We start from the raw sequence: 24,021 nt of genomic DNA on the forward strand, positions 1-24,021 counted from the left end.
ATTTCTTTTGTTTTTGCATTTACTTTTTGTCTTCCCTATTAGTAAGCTCCAGGAGAGCAAGAATGTAGCTCTGGAGTAATGACTACTGTCCTACAAAGGTTGTGGCTAATGTTTCAGGGCATTTTAAAAGTTCTCAAAATTTCTGCTTTTTAATGAATTAACATGAAATTAAAAGGCAAATGGTAGAGATGCTTATTGTTTAGTTATGACCCACAACTTTTCCATTTGCCAATTAACTTTTCCTCATCTGCTAATTTGTACAGGCACAATCCTCTGGCTGTGCCTACATGCAACACACTCAGGCCTTCAGAATTGTTTCTGCTGCAGAAAAACTGATCTCATCCCAAATATAATATTTACTGTGTTTTTTCTACTTTGAAGTTTTAAAATTGATTTTAATTTTTATTGTAATTATATTACTGTCCTTCTTAATATTTTCAATACTATCTTTTGTGCTTATTTGACATGATAAGGTTAATCATGTTTGTAAGCATTGCCTGGACTAAAATAGCTTTCTGTGACAGCTGATGCCATCTTTTGGTGGAAAACATGGATGCATCTTTGCCCAGTGACTTATGTTTGTTCTCAACTATTAAAGTTTACCAGCAGAAAATTCTTTTGTACTCTGAAAACGTTCCACAGCTGCATAGAAATTTCCCTCAAGAAACTCCGAAAACAGTTTTCATGCCCACCAAACACTTTTTTATGTTTTGGTATGCTGCAAGAACATACTTGTCTGATAGGCAGATGGCGAAGTATGAGAGAATAAAATAGTTTTATGGTATAATCAGAACTGAATAAAGTTGAACAGTGAGAGAGCTGACAGGGCCAGGTCACATAAGAATAAACTGACCACTGTGATTTGCTATTTATGTAGACCTAGTCCTTTCAAATGGGCTAATACCATCAAAATTATTACACCTGGTAGTGGCCTTTAGCAACATAATTACAAAAAAAATCACCCAAACACTAATGTGTATAAGGAGATTCTGTTCTAGGGATCCCCAAAATGGTGTTATGAACATAATTTTAAAATTGATTCTAGGCCTAGGAGATAGCTATAATTGACTTCAATCCAGAGTAAGGGTCATATTTTTTAGATCTTGCATTTCAATGAATTAAAAACAGAAATGTCCTCAGTCTCATTTTTCCCTCTAGCTCTATTTCTATATAGATAAAATTAAGGGTTTACAGAAAGAAAATAAAGCAAAAGGTACATGTGAGATGTCATTTCTGATATACAATAGTTCCTCTTTGACCTATCTAGTGCTCAGAATAGGATTTGGGAAATGATGATTCACTATAATTGGCTTGGATATTTAATTAGAAAAATTAGATATGATTCTGTCAAATGTGACAAGTCAATGTATTTCAGTATTTGTGTAGTGGTTTCCTACAAATGCTACCTTCCTATTCCTCTTCTTTAGCTTTTAGATTTTATTCTTTTATTTCCCTAACTTATAAAAACCTCAGGGCGATTTAGAAATCAGTGTCAGTTTATTCTTTCATTATCCCAGGAACACTATGCAAACTGTAAGGTCTAGATATATTATCCTGTGCCAATTATGTTTAAGTATTTAGAAATTGAGGTGATTTACATATCTTATTTGATCTCCCCAAATATGTAATTAGATTCTTCTCTTTCTGGTAAAGTTGATTGCCTAATTTTGTTTTTGATTAAACAGGGTAAACAATTTGGGAAGTGAATAACTCATCTCTTTGGAAACACCAAGGATAGTTTTACAGGCAGTCACCTGGATGAGTGACATTTCTGTTCTTTCTTTCTTTCTTTTTTTTTTTTTTTTTTAAGAAAAAATAAGACATTTTCCTTCCTCTGATTCCTTCTAAAAATGTGTTGTCATAATGGGTTAGGATCAAAGGGAGTTTGATGACTGCAAGTCTTTATGGACACTTTTCATCAAAATGGGATAAATACAGGGATGTACCTGCCAAAAAAGACCAAAAATAAATATCTGCTAATCAGATACTCCCTTTTCATGTAAAGTTCTAAAGATGTTCTTACAAATGATTCTTTTCAATTCTTTTCTATTCTCGATAAATAATCAATTTTCCTTTATTACTGTATTACCTTTCTTTGGGCTCCATTTGTAGCTTCTGTTCTCCAATAATATGGAGACAGGCAGCTTAATTACACTGGAAACACATTTCTATCCTCTGGAAACAGTTGAAGACAGACTACTCCTGAGAATGTTTCTTGCAGCAGCAAATTCTTACTGCATGTGAATTTTCTTGTAGCCTGAACAAGTGCCCTTTCCGGCTTTTGCCTGTTTTATTTTCCCCTGAATTTTAACACTTATCAAAAGGAGCCATTTTTTTTGTTTTTGGTTTGGCCCACCCACATGTTTAACGTAAAATATTCTTACCTTGCCATAGCTATTCCAACAACACAGCCTCCAACTATGGACCAAAATCCAATCCAGCCAGCATCTACCTGCAGAGAAAGTGGCAGACACATTTAATATAAGACTATCATGTTGCAATTTAGAAGGCAAGAAATAAAGATCCTCTGTCATCAATATGTAAATATATTTATATATTATATATAATTCAAATATAATCAACAGCTAAATGGCAACAAATGTAGAAAATGAATAAAACGAAAGGATTCATGTGTGACTAATTAATACAACTTATCTAAGTAAATATATCCTTATTTAAGTTTTTATTGGAACATTTAAATCCAAAAAATAATCAGCATCACAAACAGGAAAAGGACAGAAGATGGTCAGTGACTTCAAGAAGCTTAAATATAGGCAATATACAGGACACTACTAGGAAATAATTAAGTGCTAAAACATCTGGCAACAATTAAAGATGCATCAAGAGGTCACAGAAGACAGAGAGAGTGAGAGCAAGAGCAATGTGGAATGGAGCATGTAGGGAGACCACTGAAAGAGAACTGGAGCTGGGTTTCAAATACAGAGCTCACTCCACTCTTGGGAAAACATTTCCAACCCTGCCATTTACTAGCTTTGTGACCCTGGATGGATTATGTCTTCTTATCTATAAAATGAACTAAAAGAGATAATCTGTGCATAGACTTAGATCAGTGGTCAGCAAACAGGAAGTACTATCTACGTGTTATTACTATCTGTTATTACTACCTGATGATCCTTCTCCATCTATGTAATGTCTTAACTCTTTCCTCACCTCATGGCCAAACTTTCTCAGAGAAATCTACAAATGCTGCCTAGATTTACCCATCATTCATGTATCTTTAACTCCTGCTATTACTTGGCTTCTATCCAAATTCATACCGTAGGTCTCCGTTTCCTCATTATTAAAATAAGGATAACGAGATTTTTATTTTTTTGAGACTTAAATAAACTAATATGTGTAAAATGTTCAATACATGTTAGAGGTTACCACTGGAATTCCATTTGTCCCTAACGATATCAGTGCATTTTGTCTCCTTGTTCCCTCTCCACGGTCACCATGCTTGCTTATTACCTTAGTTCTTACTTCTGGACTGCTATAATAGCTTCTTAAATGGTCTCCACAACCTGTTCTGCCCACTATTGCCAGAATAATTATCCTAACTATCCCACTTTCCTGCTCAGAAATAGTTACAAGCTTTCACTGTGGCTACAGGGTCAAGTCCAAGCTTGACCTGGCACTGAGAGATGCCCAACTAACTTCTACCTTTTATTATTTTCCCAGTTGTATTTTTCATTATACCTGTTTACCAAAATATGTGATCTTCTACCTGGACACTTAGCTGGATTATATGTCTCAGCTCCCATTCAATTACATATGACTAGGTGACAAAGTTCCTAATGAAGTGGGCAGAATTAAGGTGTGCCACCTGTAGGGTAGAATCTGGAGGACAGCTGTATGCCTCCTCCATGCCTTCTTTCCTTTTTTGACAGCTGGATTCTGAATGTAGTCACCCGCCTAACTGATGCATACAACAACAAGGTCTTAGAAGATAAGACTGTCGGGGGCACCTGGGTGGCTCAGTCGGTTAAGCGGCCGACTTTGGCTCAGGTCATGATCTCACGGTCCGTGAGTTCGAGCCCCGCGTCAGGCTCTGTGCTGACAGCTCAGAGCCTGGAGTCTGTTTCAGATTCTGTGTCTCCCTCTCTGACCCTCCCCTGTTCATGCTCTGTCTCTCCCTGTCTCAAAAATAAATAAAACGTTAAAAAAAAAATTAAAAAAAAAAAGAAGACAAGACTGTTGCAAAGTGGAAAGAAGCAACCTAGGTCTCTAAATCAGTGTGAGGAAGTTATCCAAACTGTGCACAATTGTCCTAGGTTATTATGCAAACTGTCCTAGATTGCTATGTAAATGAGAAATAAATTTCTTAAGCCTCAGGATTCTGGGATTCTACTTCTCATAGCAGCTTAGCCTACTCTAAGTAATACAATTACTTAACAGTGTTTGGTGCCAGAGCAAAGATAAGTACTCTCTGGAGAAAGAGAACAGCCTGAAGCTTAATTTATCTCTACATTTTTTTTTTTTTTCATATCATTGGCATTTGGGGCAAGAGAATTCTCTGTTCTGCAGAACTGCCCCTCTCATTGCAGAACATTTAACATCCATTGTCTAAGGCCCACTTAATGCCATTGGGCCTCCCAAACATTTCCATCTATCCCCTTGCTGAGTGGGGCTCTGTGTTAGGCTAAGAACCACTGTGCATCTGACTGTACTAATCCTGGTCCTTTTAGGTAAGGCTTTTTGCTTTACTGCTTCCTTTGTTCATGACATTTGCTTTAGTTAATAACATTCTACCCACTAATTAATTAAAATTTTTTTCTTTAATTTTTTTTTTTTTTGCTTTCATTTAATTTTAAATTTCATTTCATTTAATACCTGGTGTAATTCTTGGTCTCTCTACCTCTCAGAGTTTATACAGACAGAGATACTTGAAAGGGCTTCTCAGGATTTATAATGTGAAGCACAAGATCTGCAAAATCAGAATCATTCAAATGGGTGCTACACTTTTCTTTCTTTGGAATTGAGCATGCCTGGAACACCTGACATCCAGAAAAATAAGTTAGAAAACTAAAGGAAGACTTTCTTCTTCTGGTGAAGGTACACTAGGTAATCTGGATTGATATTCTGGTTGAAAACTAGAAAATCCAGGGGAAAATTTATCTGATGGCATCAGAGGGCCCAGAAGGTAATCCAGAATTATGGAACCATGATGTAAAATGGGAAGGAAACCCAGAAAGATAAGCCTGGTTTCCTTTGGGGTACCTGATTTCAGAAAAGGTAGCTAAGGGACTGACAGTTATCAATAGCCTGCTGACTTAGGAAAGAAAAAACTGTGAGTGTGGGGCCTGTTGTGGTGTGGGTGGCCTTATAAAAACCCTAGCCTTTAGATGGTAACTTTGAAAGGCTGTATCTAAGAGTACTGTGCACTGGAAATAGAACAGTATTCTGTGGGACAGAAGCCCAGCCTTAAATTATCTCAATTCTTGAAGCTGGATTAAATGATCCTTACACTCCTGTAGAGAAAACATAAGTTGTTTCTGAGGTTAAGTAACATCACCTTGAAGCTTAAATGATCTCTATAACTTTTCATATACTATGTCTGGCACTCAGTCAAAAATAAAGGAACACATAAGGAGATAAAAAAACATAAATGAATACCACAAATAAAAAAAGACCCACAGGGGATCCAGATCAAGGAATGATGAGATTTTAAGCAACTATTTTTAATAATTTGAAAAAGTAAAAGATCAAGCACTTTACAGACACTTGGAAACCACACACAAAAAAATCAAATAAAAACTTTGTAACTTAAAAATATAATAACTGAAATTAACAACTCATAGATGTGTTTAACAGAATATTAGAGCTGAAAACTGAAATAGTGAGTTGAAGAAAGGCTAGATAAAACATCCAGCCTGAAGGAGAGAAAGGCAGAAGCATAGACAATTCAGAAAAGAGAGTAAGAGACATAGGAAATAGAGTGTGAAGGTTTAACATAAGGAAATTAGAGAAAATAAAGCTTAAGGGATACTGGCTAAGAATTTTCAGACACTGGGGTGCCTGGGTGGCTCAGTTGGTTAGGTGTCTGACTCTTGATTTTGGCTCAGGTCATGATCTCATGGTTCATGAGTTTGAGTCCCGCATTGGGCTCTGTGCTGACAGCATGGAGCCTGCCTGGGATTCTCCCCCTCCCTCTCTATCCCTCCCCTGCTTGCTCTCTCTCTCTCTCTCTCTCTCTCTCAAAAAATAAACTAAAAAAATAAAGAAAGAAAGAATTTTCCGACACTGATGGCAGACATCAAGTTATAGGTTCAAGAAGTCCTACAAACCTCAAGAAGAATAAATTTCAAAGTCACCACCTAGTTATACCATAGTAAAACTGCTGAAACCAAAGACAAAGAAAAAACCTTAAATGCAACAAACTTTTAAACTTAAAAGCTGACTTCTTGGAAGCCAGAAGAAAATGGGATTATTTTCAAAGAACCAAAAGATAATAAAATGCCAATCAAGAATTCTATCTCCATGAAAATAATCCTCAAAAATGAAGGTGAAATGAAGATATTTTCAGGCAAAAATAAAGAACAAACCCGCAACAAGAGAATTTGTCACAAGCAGACCTGCACAAAAACCAAACCACATGCTCACTAAACGGTGCTTTTTAGACAGAAGTAGAGTGATCACAGGTGGAAAACTGTAGATAAAGAGATGAAGAGCAACAAAATGGGCAAATATGAAGGTGAATCTAATTAAATACTGACTATATAAGCAATAATAATGTTTTGTGCAGTGTAAAACATGATGATAATAGCACAAAAGATTGTAGAGGGTTAAATAATGTTGAGAGGTTCTATGGATCTTGGGCTGTCTTGGAAGAGGTGAAAGTTGTAATTTATAATAGGTGTTGATAAATCACAAGAGCATTCTGTACTTTCTAGGGTAACCACTAAATAATAAAAGAGATTATAACTATCAAGCTTATAAAAGAGGAAGGCAGAATAGTGAAAATTACTTAACCCAGAAGAAAGTAAGAAAGTAGAAAAAAGGATAGACTGAAAAAAATGAAACCAATAAGATGATAGATCCCGACCCAAATTTATCAATAATTATATTAAGTGTAAATGGACTAAATACTCTAAAACACAAGGATTATCAGACTGGCTTAAAGAAAAAAAAGGACATGCTGCTTATAAGAGGTATACGTAAAGAAAGTCTGAAAGTAAAGAAATGTAAAAAGATACACCATGCGAACACTAGTCAAGAGAAAGCTGGTATAATGTATAAGTTTTAAGGCAAAAGCATCACTAGAAATAAATAATACTTCATATGGATGGAAGGTTCAATTCACTGGTCAGATATTATAATTCTAGATTTATGTGCACCTGATTACATTGTCTTACAATATAACACCATACCCAAGAATTATAGAATACAGTTGACCAAATACTGGGTGAACAAATTTGAAACTACTGAAAATACAGATCACATTTATGCAATTTAGTTAGGAATTAAAAAAAAAAAAATGAGAGAATCTTCAAGAGTTTATACATTAAGAAAATGTTCTAAGTAACCCATGGTTCAAAGAAGAAATCACTATGGAAACTAGAAAACATTTGAAATTGAAAAATAATGAAAATCCTACTTAGCAAAACTTATGGAATGACGATAAGGCTATATTTAAAAGGAAATACATAGCTTTAAAATGCACACATTAAAAAGAAAAGCTGAAAACCAAAGATCTAAGCATTTATATCAAAAAATTAGAGGGGCGCCTGGGTGGCTCAGTCAGTTAAGTGTCCGACTTCGGCTCAGGTGATGATCCCACGGTTTGTGGGTTTGAGCCCCGTGTTGGGCTCTGTGCTGACGGCATAGAGCCTGCAGCCTGCTTCAGATTCTGCGTCTCCCTCTCTTTCTGCCCTTCCCCTGCTTACTCTCTCTTTGTCTCTCTCTAAAATAAATAAAAACATTTTTAAAAATTTAAAGAGAGGGGCGCCTGGGTGGCGCAGTCGGTTAAGCGTCCGACTTCAGCCAGGTCACGATCTCGCGGTCCGGGAGTTCGAGCCCCGCGTCGGGCTCTGGGCTGATGGCTCAGAGCCTGGAGCCTGTTTCCGATTCTGTGTCTCCCTCTCTCTCTGCCCCTCCCCCGTTCATGCTCTGTCTCTCTCTGTCCCAAAAATAAATAAACGTTGAAAAAAAAAATTTTTTAAAATTTAAAGAGAAAGTTAGAATAAGGAGAGCAAAGTACCTTCCCTCAAAAAAAAAACAAAAAAACAACAAAAACTAACAGAATAGAAAAATATAAAGATATAAAATCAGAAGCTGATAAAATAGAAAAGGATTCATTAAAGAGACACTGGCGAAATTACTAAAGGGAAAAATGAGAGAGAAGATACATAATCAGTATCTAGAATGACACATTGACTTATCTTGGAGACCTAATGAAATCATAAGATGATACTATGAAGAACTTCTTACCAATAAATTTGAAAAATGAGATGACATGAACAAATTCTAAAAAAGTACAATTTATTAAAATTGATGTAAGAATACATGGGAAATCTGAGTAATGTTATAACTACTGAATAAACTGAACCCATATTAAAAACCCTTTTACAGGGGCGCCTGGGTGGCGCAGTCGGTTAAGCGTCCGACTTCAGCCAGGTCACGATCTCGCGGTCCCTGAGTTCGAGCCCCGCGTCAGGCTCTGGGCTGATGGCTCGGAGCCTGGAGCCTGTTTCCGATTCTGTGTCTCCCTCTCTCTCTGCCCCTCCCCCGTTCATGCTCTGTCTCTCTCTGTCCCAAAAATAAAAAAATAAAAAACGTTGAAAAAAAAAACCCTTTTACAAGAAGGCTAGCTGGTTTCATCAGTGAATTCTACCAAATATTTAGGGAAAAACAAAAGCCCCAAACCACCAAGATTACACAAACTCCCCACTAAGAGAGGGGAAAAAAATGCCTCCTTATTTGTTTTTGAGACTGGTAAAAACCTTGATACCAAAACTTAAAGGACAGAAAAAGAAAAGAAAATTATAGTCCAATCTCATTCATGAGCATAAATTTAAACGGTCTTAAGTAAAACATGAACATATGAGTCCAGTGATATATAAACAATGTAACAAGTCACTGACAATAGGATTTGGTACAGGAATGCAAGGTGGGTTAACATTTAATAATCAGTAAATGTAATTTGCCACATTAGAAATTTAAAAGAGAAAAATCATATGATTATCTCAAGTGTTAAATTTTTTTAAATGTACTTTTCTCCATCTACTTGTCATTAGTCACAACTGATATGTAAAGAGGCCAATGTATCTGTTGGTGAATTACTAAAACAAGTAAGTGAGTTTAACAAGGCTGCTGGATACAAGATCAGGTATATTTCAATTCCTTGCAAAAGTCAACTATACTTCTATACGCCAGCCAACAGAAAATAAAATTTTAAGTAAGCCCATCGTGGGGCTTACACTCACAACCCCAAGACCAAGAGTCACATGCTTTACTGACTGAGCCAGCCAGGTGCCCCAGAAAAGAAAAAATTTTAAAGATACCAATTACAATAGCCTCAGAAAATATCGTATACCTGGGACTGAATCTAACAAATACATAGAAGAGGTCTTTGCAGAAAATTATAAAGCATCATTCAGAGACATTAGGACTTTAGTAAATGTACAGAAATACAATGAACATGGTTCAGAGGGCTCAGTATTACAAAGACCTTAATTTTCAAAGTGATCTAGATTCAAAAAACTCTAGTCAAAATCCCAATAAAGGGGCATATTTATTCTATGAAATACCAAAACTTATTATAACACTAAAACACTTGAGACACTTTGGTATTGGCACAAAGACAGGCAAAATAGACTATAAGGGAAAAAACAGTTTAGAAACACATCTGTGCACATAAGGGCACTTCATTAAGACAAAGTTGACACTAGAGTACAATAAGAAAAGCATAATCTTTTCAAAAACTGATACCAGGTTAATGCATACCTATATGGGGGAAAAAAAAAAAAGAAACTTAACACCTACCTTATAATGAGCACACAATTCAATTCTAGGTTTAAATGTGACAGGACTAATGATAAAACTTCTAGAACAGCATGGACAGTGTTTTCTATGATGACAGATATGTTCTGTATCTGCACTGTCCAAAATATGGCAGCTACAAGTCACAAGTGGCTACTGAGCACCTGAAAGGTAGCCAGAAGGTGGCCATTGAGGAAGTGAATTTTTATCTTTATTTCATCCCAACTAATTTAAATTCCAAATTAAATAGCTATGATTGGCTAGTGGCTACTGCACCAGACAACACAGTGCCACAGGTTAACATAGGGGAATATGCTCATCAACTTTGAGCAAGCAAAGATTTCTTTCTTTCTCACTCTTTTGCATTATGGTCTCTGTTATGTCCAACATGTAGGCTATCTTTGAGTTGGTTTCTATTCAATACTTCCTTTTTGTAAATATGGGCCACATTTTCCTAATTTTTTTTTTATTTAAAAAAATTTTTTTAATGTTTATATTTGAGAGAGAGAGAGAGAGAGAGCCAGAGCATGAGCAGGGGAGGGGCAGAAAGAGATGGAGACACAGAATCTGAAGCAGGCTCCAGGCTCTGAGCTGTCAGCACAGAGCCCGACATGGGGCTTGAACCCACAAACCGTGAGATCATGACTTGAGCCAAAGCTTAACCGACCGAGCCACCCAGGCGCCCCATCTAATTTTTTTTTAACAGTGTGGTACATGCTGTGGATGACACAATATAAAGGTTCTGGATCCTTTTATCTTTCTCTAAAGTGGTTGATTTTTGTGTTAGTAGGCAGTTCAATTAATAACTGATCACCTTGAACTTCTGTTGGCTTGATTTTGTGTTTTATTAAGGAAGATAAGTAGAAACCTAAATGTTTCTCAAGACCCCCTCACTTGGTCGGATTCAGTCTCCAAATTGTCTCCTCTGCAGATTTTTGTCAGGGCTTGTTTTTAGGCCTTGGGTATTGTGGGTCTAAGTAGAATAGGCCTTATCTTACCTAGAACATGGTTCTTTATTTTAAATTTTGGCCTAGATTCTGTGTCTTAGCAGAAGCCCAAGGTATTAAAAAGGTGTTAATGAGGTATTACCATTCTGGTTGAGCTAGAACTCTAAGAGCCCAGCACTGCTTACCCTCTACTGTATTCGTTCTGCTTTCAACCTCATAGAAATCTTTCTGTTAAGCCTCTAATAGTTTTGCCGTTTACATGTGCAGTTCATTTCTCAGTCTAAGACATGCTGAGGACCCCGTACAGTGCTCTGGGGAGCCTCCTTCTGCACAGCTCTTTTTTAAAAATATATTTTAGTACTTTTTTTTTTTCACAAAAAGTTTATTTATTTTGAGAAAGAGGGGGAGAGTGTGTGCATGGGAGGGGCAGAGAGAGAGGGAGAGAGAAGTTTGCAAGCAGGCTCCGCACCATGAGCACATAGCCTGATGTGCACATAGCTTGATCCCGTGACCATGAGATCATGACCTGAGCTGAAATCAAGAGTGGGATGCTTAATAGACTGAGCCGCCCAGGTGCCCTGCATAGCTCTCTTCTTTACAATCAGTAAGAAAAAGGCAGCCCAATGGTGGGCAAGAGACTTGACCAGGTGTGACACAAAAAAGGATATTCAAATATCAAACAAAAAGATATCATTATAGTGGCATTTATTTTTTTTTTTAAACGTTTATTTATTTTTGAGACAGAGAGAGACAGGGCATGAATGGGGGAGGGCCAGAGAGAGAGGGAGACACAGAATCTAAACAGGCTCCAGGCTCTGAGCTGTCAGCACAGAGCCCGAGGCAGGGCTTGAACTCACGGACCGTGAGATCATGACCTGAGCTGAAGTCGGACGCCCAACCGACCAAGCCACCCAGGCGCCCCTAAAAAAATTTTTTAACATTTATTTATATTTGAGGAAGAGAGAGACACAGAGCACAAGTGTGGGGGAGGGGGTGGTACAAGAATCTGAAACAGACTCCAGGCTCCGAGCTGTCAGCACAGAGCCCAATGTGGGGCTTGAACCCACAAACTGTGAGATCACAACCTGAGGCGAAGTCAGACGCTCAAGTGACTGAGCCACCCAGGCGCCCAGCATTTCTAACTTTAGAGACTCAGGCACCTGGGTGGCTTATTTGGTTAAATGTCAGACTTTGGGTCAGGTCATGATCTCACATGAGATTGAGCCCTGCATTGGGTTCTCTGCTGTCAGCACAGAGCCCGCTTAGGATTCTCTGTCCCTCTCTCTCTCTGCCCTTCCCCCACTTATGTTATCTCTCAAAAATGAACAAACATTAAAAAAAAAAAAAGACTAACATTGTCAAGTGTTGGTAAAGATGTGGAGCAATGAGAAATTTCATAGCCTGCTGGTAAAACTATAAACTCATACAACCACTTTGGGGAAGTTTGGCATCATCTATCAAACCAGGAATATACTATAACCAACAATTCTATTGCTAGCTACATACCCAACAGAAATGTGTATAGAGGTGCATCAAGAAACATGTATGATAACATTCATACAGCATTGTTTGTGATTGTGACAGTTAAAAACTGTAAACAATCCAAATGTTCATCAAAAGCAGAATGGAAAATTGTTGTTCATTCATACAATAGAAAGTCACACCAGCGTGCTGGATTGCTTCCATTTGCCCCTCCAAATCTCTCTACCCCTTTCTACCATGCTGTCTGGAAGTAAGGAGAAGGAATACATGGCCTGAATCATATAGGTCAAAAATATAGGTCAAAAATAACCATGGGTACATGGTTATTTTTAAAGAAATGAGGTACCCTTATTCTGAGACTAGGGAGAAAGTGAGAAATTAGATGCCGACATTAGCCATATATTTGATGATGGGGTCTTAATCTTCTTTATAAAGTATGGAGCAAGATTAGGATGGAGTCAACAAAGGAAGATTTTCCTTCTTTATTTTTCTGTTTATTAGCATCATTAATAATAGCCAAATAAATGTAAAATTCATGGCTGTTAACAAAACCCAGGAAGAAAATCAATATTATTTTTAACTATTTCAAAGGATTTTTTTTAAGTTTATTTATTTTTGAAAAAGAGAGAGAGAATGAACACGAGCCAGGGAGGGACAGACAGAGAAGGAGAGAGAGAATTCCAAGCAGGCTCCACGCTGTCAGTGCAGAGCCCAATATAGGGCTTGATCTCATGAATTGAGAGATCATGACCTGAGCCAAGATCAAGAGTCAGATGCTTAACTCACTAGATACCCAGGCTCCCTAGGATCTTGCTTTTGCAACAATGGTATTGGATAATGGTTACCCAGGCCTTGAAGTTTAAACCAAGAACACGCAGACAATATTTACAATTTAAATGTACTAAAAAATATCTCCAACATATAAAGAAATGAAATACTTACTTGACTGACATGCACTGGTGTTAAAATTAAGTCCAGAACTCCAGACCAGCCAGCAAATACACCAAGTGGTATGGCATATGCTAAAGCAATCATCAAAAATCTCATATTGCTGTAAATGAGAAAAGAAAATATTATTACAGATTCAAAATTGTGAATTAAAAATTAAAAAAAAAATTTTTTTTAAACATTTATTTATTTTTGAGACAGAGAGAGACAGAGCATGAACGGGGGAGGGTCAGAGAGAGGGAGACACAGAATCTGAAACAGGCTCCAGGCTCTGAGCAGTTAGCACAGAGCCCGACGCAGGGCTCGAACTCACGGACCGCGAGATCTTGACCTGAGCCGAAGTCGGCCGCCCAACCGACTGAGCCACCCAGGCGCCCCTGAATTAAAAATTTTTTAAAGCAAGTAGAATCACTTTCTTTATGCCTTTATTTATTTATTTATTTATTTATTTATTTATTTATTTATTTATTTTTGAGACAGAGACAGAGAGAGAGAGAGAGAGAGAGGGCGAGCCAGCACAAGGTAGGGAGAGGGGCAGATGGAAAAAGAGAGAGAATCCTAAACAGGCTCCATGCTCAGCATGGAGCCCAACATGGGGCTTGATCCTATGACCCTGGGATCATGACCTGAGCCAAAATCAAGAGTTAGACACTCAACCAACAGAGCCACCCAGCTGCCCCTGAATTTAAATTCTTACTCATGAAAAATGTAAGTCACTTGGAAATTGGAACACCAGAATCAGAAATAGAAAATATTCAGTTTGTTAATAATTAGTTTGTTAATAAATTCAATGGTCTTTAAATTTTTTGTTTACATAAAAATAATCTTTTTTGTGGGGCACCTGGGTGGCACAATTGGTTAGGCGTCTGACTTCGGCTCAGGTCATGATCTCCTGGTTTGTGAGTTCCAGCCCCGCGTTGGGCTATGTGCTGACAGCTCAGCCTGGAGCCTGCTTCAGATTCTGTGTCTCCCTCTTTCTCCACCCCTCTGCTGCTCATGCTCTGTCTCTCAGTAATAAATAAACGTTAAAAAAATTAAAAAAAAAAAACTTTTTTGTTCATATTAAAATTGTCAAAGTTTATTATACAGATGAGTTATCAACATTATTTCATACAATGAGTAGGTATAGGTTAAATTACTATTTCTCTATATAAACAGAGTGGAGGGAATAAAAACCAAAGATTAAAAATACATAACTTGCTAGTTTTATTATTTTCAGAGAGCAGTTTTCACTTTTGCTTTATTGATATTAAAGTTTGTTGGGGCGTCTGGGTGGCTTAGTCAGTTAAGTGTCTGACTTTAGCTCAGGTCATGATCTCGCAGTTTGTTGAGTTCAAGCCCAGCATCGGGCTCTGTGCTGACAGCTCAGAGCCTGGAGCCTGCTTCGGATTCTATGTCTCCCTCTCTCTCTGCCCCTCCCAAGCTCATACTCTGTCTCTTTCTCTCAAAAATAAATAAACATTAAAAAAAATTTTTTTAAGTTTGTATTAATCAAAGATTTTAATAAGCAATACAATGCAAATGGCTCAAAACCAGAAAGGTATAAAAATATGGGGAAAACATGTCCCTCTTACCCCATTCCCCTCTTCCCACAATTACCAATGTTCTTGCTTTCTTGGGCAATTTCTCAGAAACATCTCAAAATATGTAAGACTATGTATATACATATGTGTGTATATACATTAGTATATAAATATATAGTATTACATGTTATTTTATATATGTACATATTAACATATATTCACAATTATATATATATTCTTTCCCCAATCTTTTTACATAAATGATAGTATGTTACAACCATTTGCTGAGTTTTACTTTATTTTTTATTTTTTAACGTCTATTTATTATTGAGAGATGTATTATTGAGAGCCCAACGGACTGAGCTGTCCAGGTGCCCCTGAATTTTACTTTTTTAACTTAATAAGTCTTAGAACTCTTCCACAGTCAATACAGACAGAGCTTCCTTACTCTTTCTTAGAGCTGGGTAGTACTCCATTATGTTGGTATATAATTTATTTCACCAGCTCCCACTGAGAGAGATATACATTTTTATTATATATTATATACATATTAAATTTATTCCTTTGCTCTTACAGTCGTTTCATGTCTGCACTAGTACAGTTGGAGAATTGACTTCTAGAAGTGCAACTACCATGTCAAAAGAGTATGTGTATTTGTAACTTTAATCAATAATTCCAAGTGCCCTCTGCAGAGACTGTACTTCTACATTCCTATCAAAATGGTTAAAACAAAAACATAGTGATAACACCAAAGTCTGGTGAAGATGCCCAAAAACTAGATGACTTGTATACTGCTTGTGGTAAAGAAAAATGGCACAACTACTCTGGAAAATAGACTGGCAGGGCTTTAAAAAAACTAAATATGCAACTACCATACAATCCAGCAATTACACTCCTAGGCATTTACCCCAGAGAAATGAAAACCTATGTTCACAGCAAAAACCTATACACAAATGTTTATGTATCATATCCAAGAACACCAACCAAACAAAAACACTAAAATCAACCCAGATGTCCTTTGACAGGTCAACAGTTACACAAACTGTGTACATCAACACCATGGAATACTACTCAGTAATAAAGAGGAGTAACTACTCATACACAAAACACCCTGGATGACTCTCTATAAATGAATTACAAGGAAAAAAGTGAGATAGAAAGGAAACCTATAGGGGCGCCTGGGTGGCGCAGTCGGTTAAGCGTCCGACTTCAGCCAGGTCACGATCTCGCAGTCCGTGAGTTCAAGCCCCGCGTCAGGCTCTGGGCTGATGGCTCAGAGCCTGGAGCCTGTTTCCGATTCTGTGTCTCCCTCTCTCTCTGCCCCTCCCCCGTTCATGCTCTGTCTCTCTCTGTCCCAAAAATAAATAAACGTTGAAAAAAAAATTAAAAAAAAATAAAAATAAAAAAAAGAAAGGAAACCTATAGGTTATAAGGCATTTGAACCAAGTGCAATGCATGAACCAAATTCGGATTCTGACTCAAATTGTTAAAAAAACACTTATGAGACAGTTGGAAATTTAAGCATTGATCTGATATTAGCAAACTAGTGTTAAAAGAGTCCCCACCTTTCTAACATATATTACACATATTGAAATGTTTATGGCTGATTGGTCATCTTGGATTTGCTTCATAATACAAGAAGTGGAGGAGTGGGTGGATTACAGATGAAACAATATTGGGTATAAATCAGTGACTGTTCCCATTGGGTTATGGACATATGGGGGTTATACTATTCTACCTTTGTATATTACTATAACTTCCAAAAATGAAAAGTTATTTAAAAAAACCATATATCATTTAGTGAAAAAAACTCAGACTGAGATACATAATATGCCATCATTTGGATAAATTAAACACAGATGCTACAAAACACGTATTAAAAAATAAAATTAATTAAATAAACGAAAAGTAAAGATTAAATGCATTTGAGAGGTAGCCTGGGTAGGGGGAGGGAAATGGGAGTGGGAAATATAAATAAATGAACAAATGAATAAATGAATGAATAAATGCGTTCCTGTGCCCTGAAGAAACACATCAACTCAGCTCTCCACTCTTGAAGTCTAAAAGGCAAAGACAACAACCACTATCATCAAACATTAAAGTAATGTATAAAGGGAGAGGAAGGCTCACTCAGGTTACACAGGTTAAACACATAGTAAGACATGGGAATCATGTGGATAATAAATAAATAACAGCGGTGAAAACTTTGGAGCATAACCAGTGATTTTGTTGCTTCCCCAGACAAGGGAATTAGAATCTAGTTAGTTATTCTGATTAATCCAGAAAGTAATGACTTCAAGTGTCCTTTGAAAGGCCAGAGAAAATTACATTGATAGGCTAGGGGAATGGGGCATGGCAGGTCCAAAGAAGTACCCTAGAGAGCCTAAAGGGAGAAGCAGGCAATCCTGCAGAATAAACAGACACATAATGGAAGAAACAAAGGAATGTTAGGTATTGGTGAAAAGGGTTTTTTTATAGAGAGGAAAGATCTTATCCTTTATAGTTCAAACAGAGAATAAAGATCTCAATGGTAGAGTAATTAGAAGCAAATCCAGGGTATATACTTTGGCCAGAGTGATAATTTTAGGTTGTTTTTCCTTGTCAGAATAATTTTTTACCTAACTCCTTAGCTTAAAATCCTTCAGTGACCCCTCATTTTCTATAGACTAATCCAAATTATTAGTATGGCATAAGATAGCCTAAGCTACCTCTCCAGCCTTATTAATTGCTCTCTAATCTCTGGTGTTGTATGGAGAAAAACTTAAATAGCATTTAAAAACCCCATCATTTTAGGAGTGCCTGGGTGGCTCAGTCGGTTGGGCGTCCGGCTCTTGGTTTCTGCTCAGGTCATGGTCTTGCAGTTTGTGGGTTCGAGCCCCATATCGGGCTCTGCACTGACATTGCAGAGCTTGCTTGGGATTCTCACTCTCACTCTCTCTCTGCCCTCCCCTGCTCATGCTCTTTCTCAAAATAAATAAACTTAAAATAACCATCATTTTAAACTGTTATTTTACAAATATGTGCCACTGATCACCATTCAATTTCACTAATATTTAATTTGCCTCTTACATGTAAGGCAATATACTAAGTGCTGTAGACATGTGTTTTGTTGTTGTTGTTGTTGTTGTTGTTGTTGTTAAAGTAGGCTCCACGCCCAGTGTGGGGCTTGAACTCACAACCCTGAGATCAAGTTAGATGCTCTACTGACTGAGCCAACCAGGCCCCCCTGTAGAGATATGGCTTCTTCTTTTTTTAAGTTTATTTATTTATCTTGAGAGAGAGAGAAGAGAGAGAGAGAACACATGAGTGGGGGACGGGGAGGGAGAGAGAGAATCCCAAGCAGGCTCTGCACTGTCAGCACAGGGCATGACATGGGGCTCGACCCCACAAATGAGGATATGATGACTTGAGCCAAAATCAAGAGTCGGGTGCCTAACTGAGCCACTTTGGTGCCAGGAGTTGCGGTTTTTAAAAGCTTTTTTCTGTACTCCAAAGCAAGAAATATATTATTTTGTGATCTACCCACATACACAGACATAGATTCTGAAACAAAAGTCTCACAAAAAATATGTATTCTTATACAGGTGATACAATAATATTTCCATTCTAATTTCATTCTACTTTTTCTTTTTTTTTTTTTTTTTAAGGTGGTCAACCTACTAAATTAGTTGGCTGTGAACCAAAGTTTGAAAAACAATGTTGCATGGCTATGTTGTCTAACTTGGTAGCCACTAGCCACATGTGGCTATTGAACACATGAAATGTGGCTAGTGCAACTGAGGAACTGAATTTTTCATTTTATTTCATTGTAATTAACCTAAACCAAACTTAAAAAACAGGAGCAGTGAAAAGTACTTTCCCATTAATCACAACTTTACTTTTGTTTTGGTAGGACTACATTTTACTTTAACTGCACCGGGTAAGATTTTATTGTAATGTGTGGGTGTAGCATGTGTTGTTTCTAGTATTACAACCTACCACTGATCTTGGTGTCGGTGAACTGACTCAGTTCTCAGTATTTTTGTTCCACATAGAGGTAACATTGTACTTTATTTGAATATCTTATGAAAAAAAATAAGAAAGTAGAAGAAAGTATGTTGTAAATTTCACAATGAATGGGAACTGCAATCTGTTGCAGCAGAGCAAAATGAATGCTGTGTAAAAAAATTTAAAGACCATTAAGTGGATAATAATAAGGGACGTGTTCAACAGATACAGAGTATATTTTATAGGAAGCTCCTTTTCATTAGTCAAAAAGGAATAAAAAAAATTAGTTGTCCAAAACCGGAATTACATGTCCAACAAACATTAAAAAACAGTTTTTTAAAACAGATCGGACTTATAACTTTGGCCAGTTATAAAATGGTTTGGGTTCCTGCACAAAAAGAAAACCATTTTTAGTGTTGATCTGGCTGTCTTTCATGGACGCGAGATGCTAAAAAAACTTCCATGCTGTTCCGCCATCTTGGCTCCTCCAAAAAGAAAATCATTTTTAGATGGAGAGATGGTAAAAGAAATTGTTATGTTAGCTATGATAATTTTGTTAAAAATGATAAAGAAAAAAAATTTTATATCTATTTTATGGAAGTAAAAGATCTTCCATTAAAGCCCCAACAATTGCTTGTAGAATATAAGATTTTTCAAATATCAACGATGTGTTGATTCAAAATTTGAAATATTGCAAAGTTACTTTGAACTTTAGATAAGTAGTGCAACGTGCGAGACTGCTCGATGAAAACTTTTTCAACTTCTTTCAATTTTTAATGAAATTAAATTTAATGAAATTTCAATGCAGACTATTTCTAATGAAAATCTAGCATCTGAATTGTGATATGCTTTAAGTGTAAAAGTATACAACTAGATTTCAAAACTTTGGTTCGAATAAAAGAACATAAAAAATCTCAATAATTTTGAATATTTATTACATATTAAAATAATACTTCTGATATACTGGGTTAAATAAAATATGCTATTAAAATTAATTTTACTGGTTTCTTTTACTTTTTTTAATGAGGCTATTAGAAAATTTAAAATTACATATGTGGCTCACATTACATTCCTACTGGACAATATTACTAAAGTGGCTATAAAGATAGTTCTTGGCCACAAGGAACTTACCACTGGTAGGAGGCAGAAAAAAAAGAAGAGAAAGAACCAACCAGAGAGTTGCTGATGAATCAATAAAAACTCATCACAACAAACTGAGAAAAAAATTCAAAAGATAAGTTCTAGCAGCCCAACTGCAAATCATAATCACCAGTGACAGTCTATATATTCAAAGAATTAAATTTAGTACTGGGCAATTGAACATTCAAGGGTAGAGTTTAATAAAATTACAGTTAAGTTATATCAATAAAATAAAATAGTAAGTTTTAAAAGTATGATCCCGGCATGAGATGATTAATTTTAGGGAGCTGTAAATAAACCTTATATATTTTATTCACTTTGTACTGACTAGTACTTGTTTATTTTAATGTGAACTAAGAAATACATAATGAACAAAAAACTTAAATATTATGAAAAATATAATAAACACATAAAATCCATGATTCCACAGATACTATTATGTGATATTTCCTTATAAAAGAAAATTATTTCAATAAAAGTTTGATTTTTTAAAAGATTAAGTAATAATAGCATTGGTGGCATGTAGAAAAGGCAAAACTTACAGAGGTTTTAATCAGTATTTTATCAATTATTTGCAATCAATTTGCAAAATGACCTTAACTAAATGTGAAATTATCTTGAAGGTACTGATCAAAACCACTCAGTGACTTAAAGTATATTTACCTTAATAATCTACAAAAGCTCCGCCGATAACTCAGTCGCTGGCTAGCTGCAGCAACACTGGGAGGAAGTGGAGGCCGGGGTGGGAAATAAGCTAGTGTTGCAGAAAATAGTAAGCAGACAACTCCAAATTCTGGGGGTAGGGAAGAAAAAAAAGAATAAAATGTTAACCAGATAACATAAAAAGTTCAATGTTTCAAGTATTTACTTATCTAACAAATCATCAACTAAGCTCTATGCATAAAAAGATAAGCAAAATACAGTATCTAGCCAAGATAGTTCAGTCTTGTGGAAAAAAAATAGATATGTAAAGATATAAATTTTAGCCCGTGAAAAGTCAGGTAAGAGGTCACACAACGGTATACCACATAGATGAAAAGATTGAGACAGTAAACAAATATTATTCTATGGAGAAAACATAAAAAATCAACAGTACTGTACTATAAGCCTTTGAAACAGATCTAGGTTGATTAATAAGTACTGTAATCAGAAAGAAAGTATATGATACAGAAATTGTAGGAACAGGCTAGGAGAAGGGTTTTGTTTTTTGTTTTTTTAAGGTTCTTTATTTTTGAGAGCGAGAGAGAGAGAAAGAGAGAGAGAGAGAAAGAACAAGTGGGGGTGGGACAGAGAGAGAAAATCCCAGGCAGGCTCCACACTGTCACTGTAGAGCCTGATGCAGGGCTAGAACTCACTAACTGTGAGGTCATGACCTGAGCCAAAGTCAGATGCCTAACTGATGGACCATCCAATCAGTTTAATTGGTTTATTTGATCAATGACTGGATATTCTGAAGCACAGTTTAGGAAAGACTGAGTTTATAGGCTGTATGGGGAATTTGAACAAAACAGGAAAGCATCCAAAAATAAGAGAGCAAAACTTAACGAATAAAAAGACTCACTTAATATAGAATACTAAGCGATTAGAAGTAAAACGAACATCCAAACAATGTTAGTTTGGCACTATTAACAAGGAAAAGTTCCTTGGAGTCCTGATCATTCCCTCCAGAGTTTTGGCACATGTAAATCCCAACTTCTGTTATGTCCAATTTAGTAGAAAAGCAAGACTCAAATAGAAAAGTTAAGAAACTTGGAATAGAGACCTGCCTGTACCATTAATTAACGTAATTTGGATGAATTCTTGATTCTTTGTGGTCAATAAAGGGACTGGACTAAGTGATTTCTAGAGTCTTTTCAGTTGGATACTTATGATTCTAGGGCTATTATATTCTGAGCAAAAGGTACAATATTCCTATAAGGCATTTAACCATAGAAGATGTCTTTGTTCTCTGTTAGACTGAGGAGCAATAAGAAGATAATGAATTGTTTTAATTTGCAGATCTTTTAATTAACAACAACGAATGAGCATCTTCTACACACTTATTGGCCATTAGTATTTCTTCTTCTGGGATTGCCTTGTTCACATTCTATTGACATTTTTGACCCATCTTTCTGTTGGCATTTTTTGCAAAGAGCTTCAGAGATACACTTTTTAACGTTTATTTATTTTTGAGACAGAGAGAGACAGAGCATGAACGGGGGAGGGTCAGAGAGAGGGAGACACAGAATCTGAAGCAGGCTCCAGGCTCTGAGCTGTCAGCACAGAGCCCGATGCGGGGCTCGAACTCATGGACCGCGAGATCATGACCTGAGCTGAAGTCAGCCGCTCAACCGACTGAGCCATCCAGGCGCCCCCAGAGATACATTTTTTAGTATATTCACAGAATTGTGTAACCATCACCACAATCAATTTTAGAACCTTTTCATCATCCCCCAAAGAAACTCTGTATCCATTCCCCATTCCCAAATCTCCCAGCCCTAGGCAATCACTCGTTTACCTTCCAGTTTCTATGGATTTGAGTATAATGGACATCTCATATAAATGGAATCATACCATATGTGTGGTCTTTGTAACCAGCGTTTTTTACTTAGCATAATGTTTTCAAGGTTCAAGTATGTTGGAGCATGTATCAGTACTTTTATTCTTGTTCATTGCCAAATAATATTCCATTGAACAGATGAAGTACATTTTTTATTCAGTTAGTTAATAGACATTTGGATTGTTTCCACTTTTTGGCTATTATGAATGATGCTACTATGAACATTTGTGTATAAATTTTTGCATGGATATATTTTTACTTCACTTGGGTATATACCTAGAGATGCAATTGTTAGATCATATGATAATACATATTTAACACTTCGAAGAACTGCCCAAACTGTTTCCAATGTGATTGTACCATTTTATTCTGCTACTAGCAATATATGAAGGTTCCAATTTTTCTACTTTTTTACCAACATTTCCCACTTTTTAAAATAGATTTTAAGTAAACCTCCCCACGCAGTGTGGGGCTTGAACTCACAACCTCGAGATCAAGAGTCACATGCTCTACCACCTGAGCCAGCCAGTGCCCCATCCTATTTTATTGATTATAGCATCCTGCTGGATGTGAAGTGTATCTCATTATGGTTTTGATTTGTATTTCCCTAATGACTAATGACAAGCATCTTTTATGGGCTTGTTGGCCATATATATTTTTTCTATGGAGAAGTTTTGAGTCCTTTGCCCATTTACTAATTGGGTTGTCTTTTTATTGTTGAGTTTTAAGAGTTCTCTATATATTCTGGATATAAGTCCTTTATCAGATATATGATTTGCTACTATTTTCTCCCATTCCCAAAGCAAGCTGTCTTTTCACTTTGTTGATGGATATCCTTTCAAACACAAAAGTTTTTAGGGCTCCTGACTGGTTAAGTTGGTTAAACATCTGACTCTTAGTTTCGGTTCAGGTCATGATCTCACGGTTCACGAGTTCGAGCCCCGCGTCAGGCTCTGTGCTGACAGCTCAGAGCCTGAAGCCTGCTTTGGATTGTTTGTTTCCCTCTCTCTCTCTGACCTTCACCTGCTCATGCTCTCTCTCTTTCTCTCTCTCTCAGAAATAAACATTAAAATTTTTTTTATTTCAATTTTTTTTTCTTTAAAAGGAGTTGTTTAAGGTGGGGGGGGGGATTAAATACTTTATATATACCGCAACCTCTGCTTTTGTTTTATTCCCTCTAAAACATATTTTGAAATGTAAATATCACTGCATAACTCTCTAATGTAAAATCCTTCAGAGTGTGGCGTTTGCCTACAATATAGTGAATTTCAAACCCTTTAGCCCTGCTTAGAAGGCTTGTATGGCCTGGCTTACCTCTCTAGCTTTATCTGTCACTACTCTCACCGAGTCTAAGCCAGTCTGGGCTTTGAGTTGCTTGAATATAGCAGGCTCTCACCCCTTACTGGGCTTCTCCTCCATGGCGCTCTCTCTCTCTCTCTCTCTCTCTCTCTCTCTCTCTTTCTAGTATATTGTT

General features: G+C 36.7%; 1 protein-coding gene across 1 annotated transcript in view; it reads right to left on the minus strand.

The window, feature by feature from the left end:
* SLC49A4 (solute carrier family 49 member 4) overlaps window positions 1–24,021 on the minus strand; it is an 81,986-nt gene that overhangs the window by 29,457 nt on the left and 28,508 nt on the right. Inside the window, exons 4-6 of the mRNA XM_047098826.1 lie at window positions 20,672–20,801; window positions 13,353–13,461; window positions 2,385–2,452 (exon numbers count right to left, since the gene is read on the minus strand). Coding sequence (XP_046954782.1) covers window positions 2,385–2,452; window positions 13,353–13,461; window positions 20,672–20,801 — 307 coding nt within the window. The remainder of the gene's footprint in view (window positions 1–2,384; window positions 2,453–13,352; window positions 13,462–20,671; window positions 20,802–24,021) is intronic.

This window comes from Lynx rufus, unplaced genomic scaffold (assembly GCF_022079265.1).
Source record: "Lynx rufus isolate CCGP_SWC_20201006 ecotype Redwood Valley unplaced genomic scaffold, mLynRuf1.p SCAF_5, whole genome shotgun sequence".
Classification (NCBI taxonomy): Eukaryota; Metazoa; Chordata; class Mammalia; order Carnivora; family Felidae; genus Lynx; species Lynx rufus.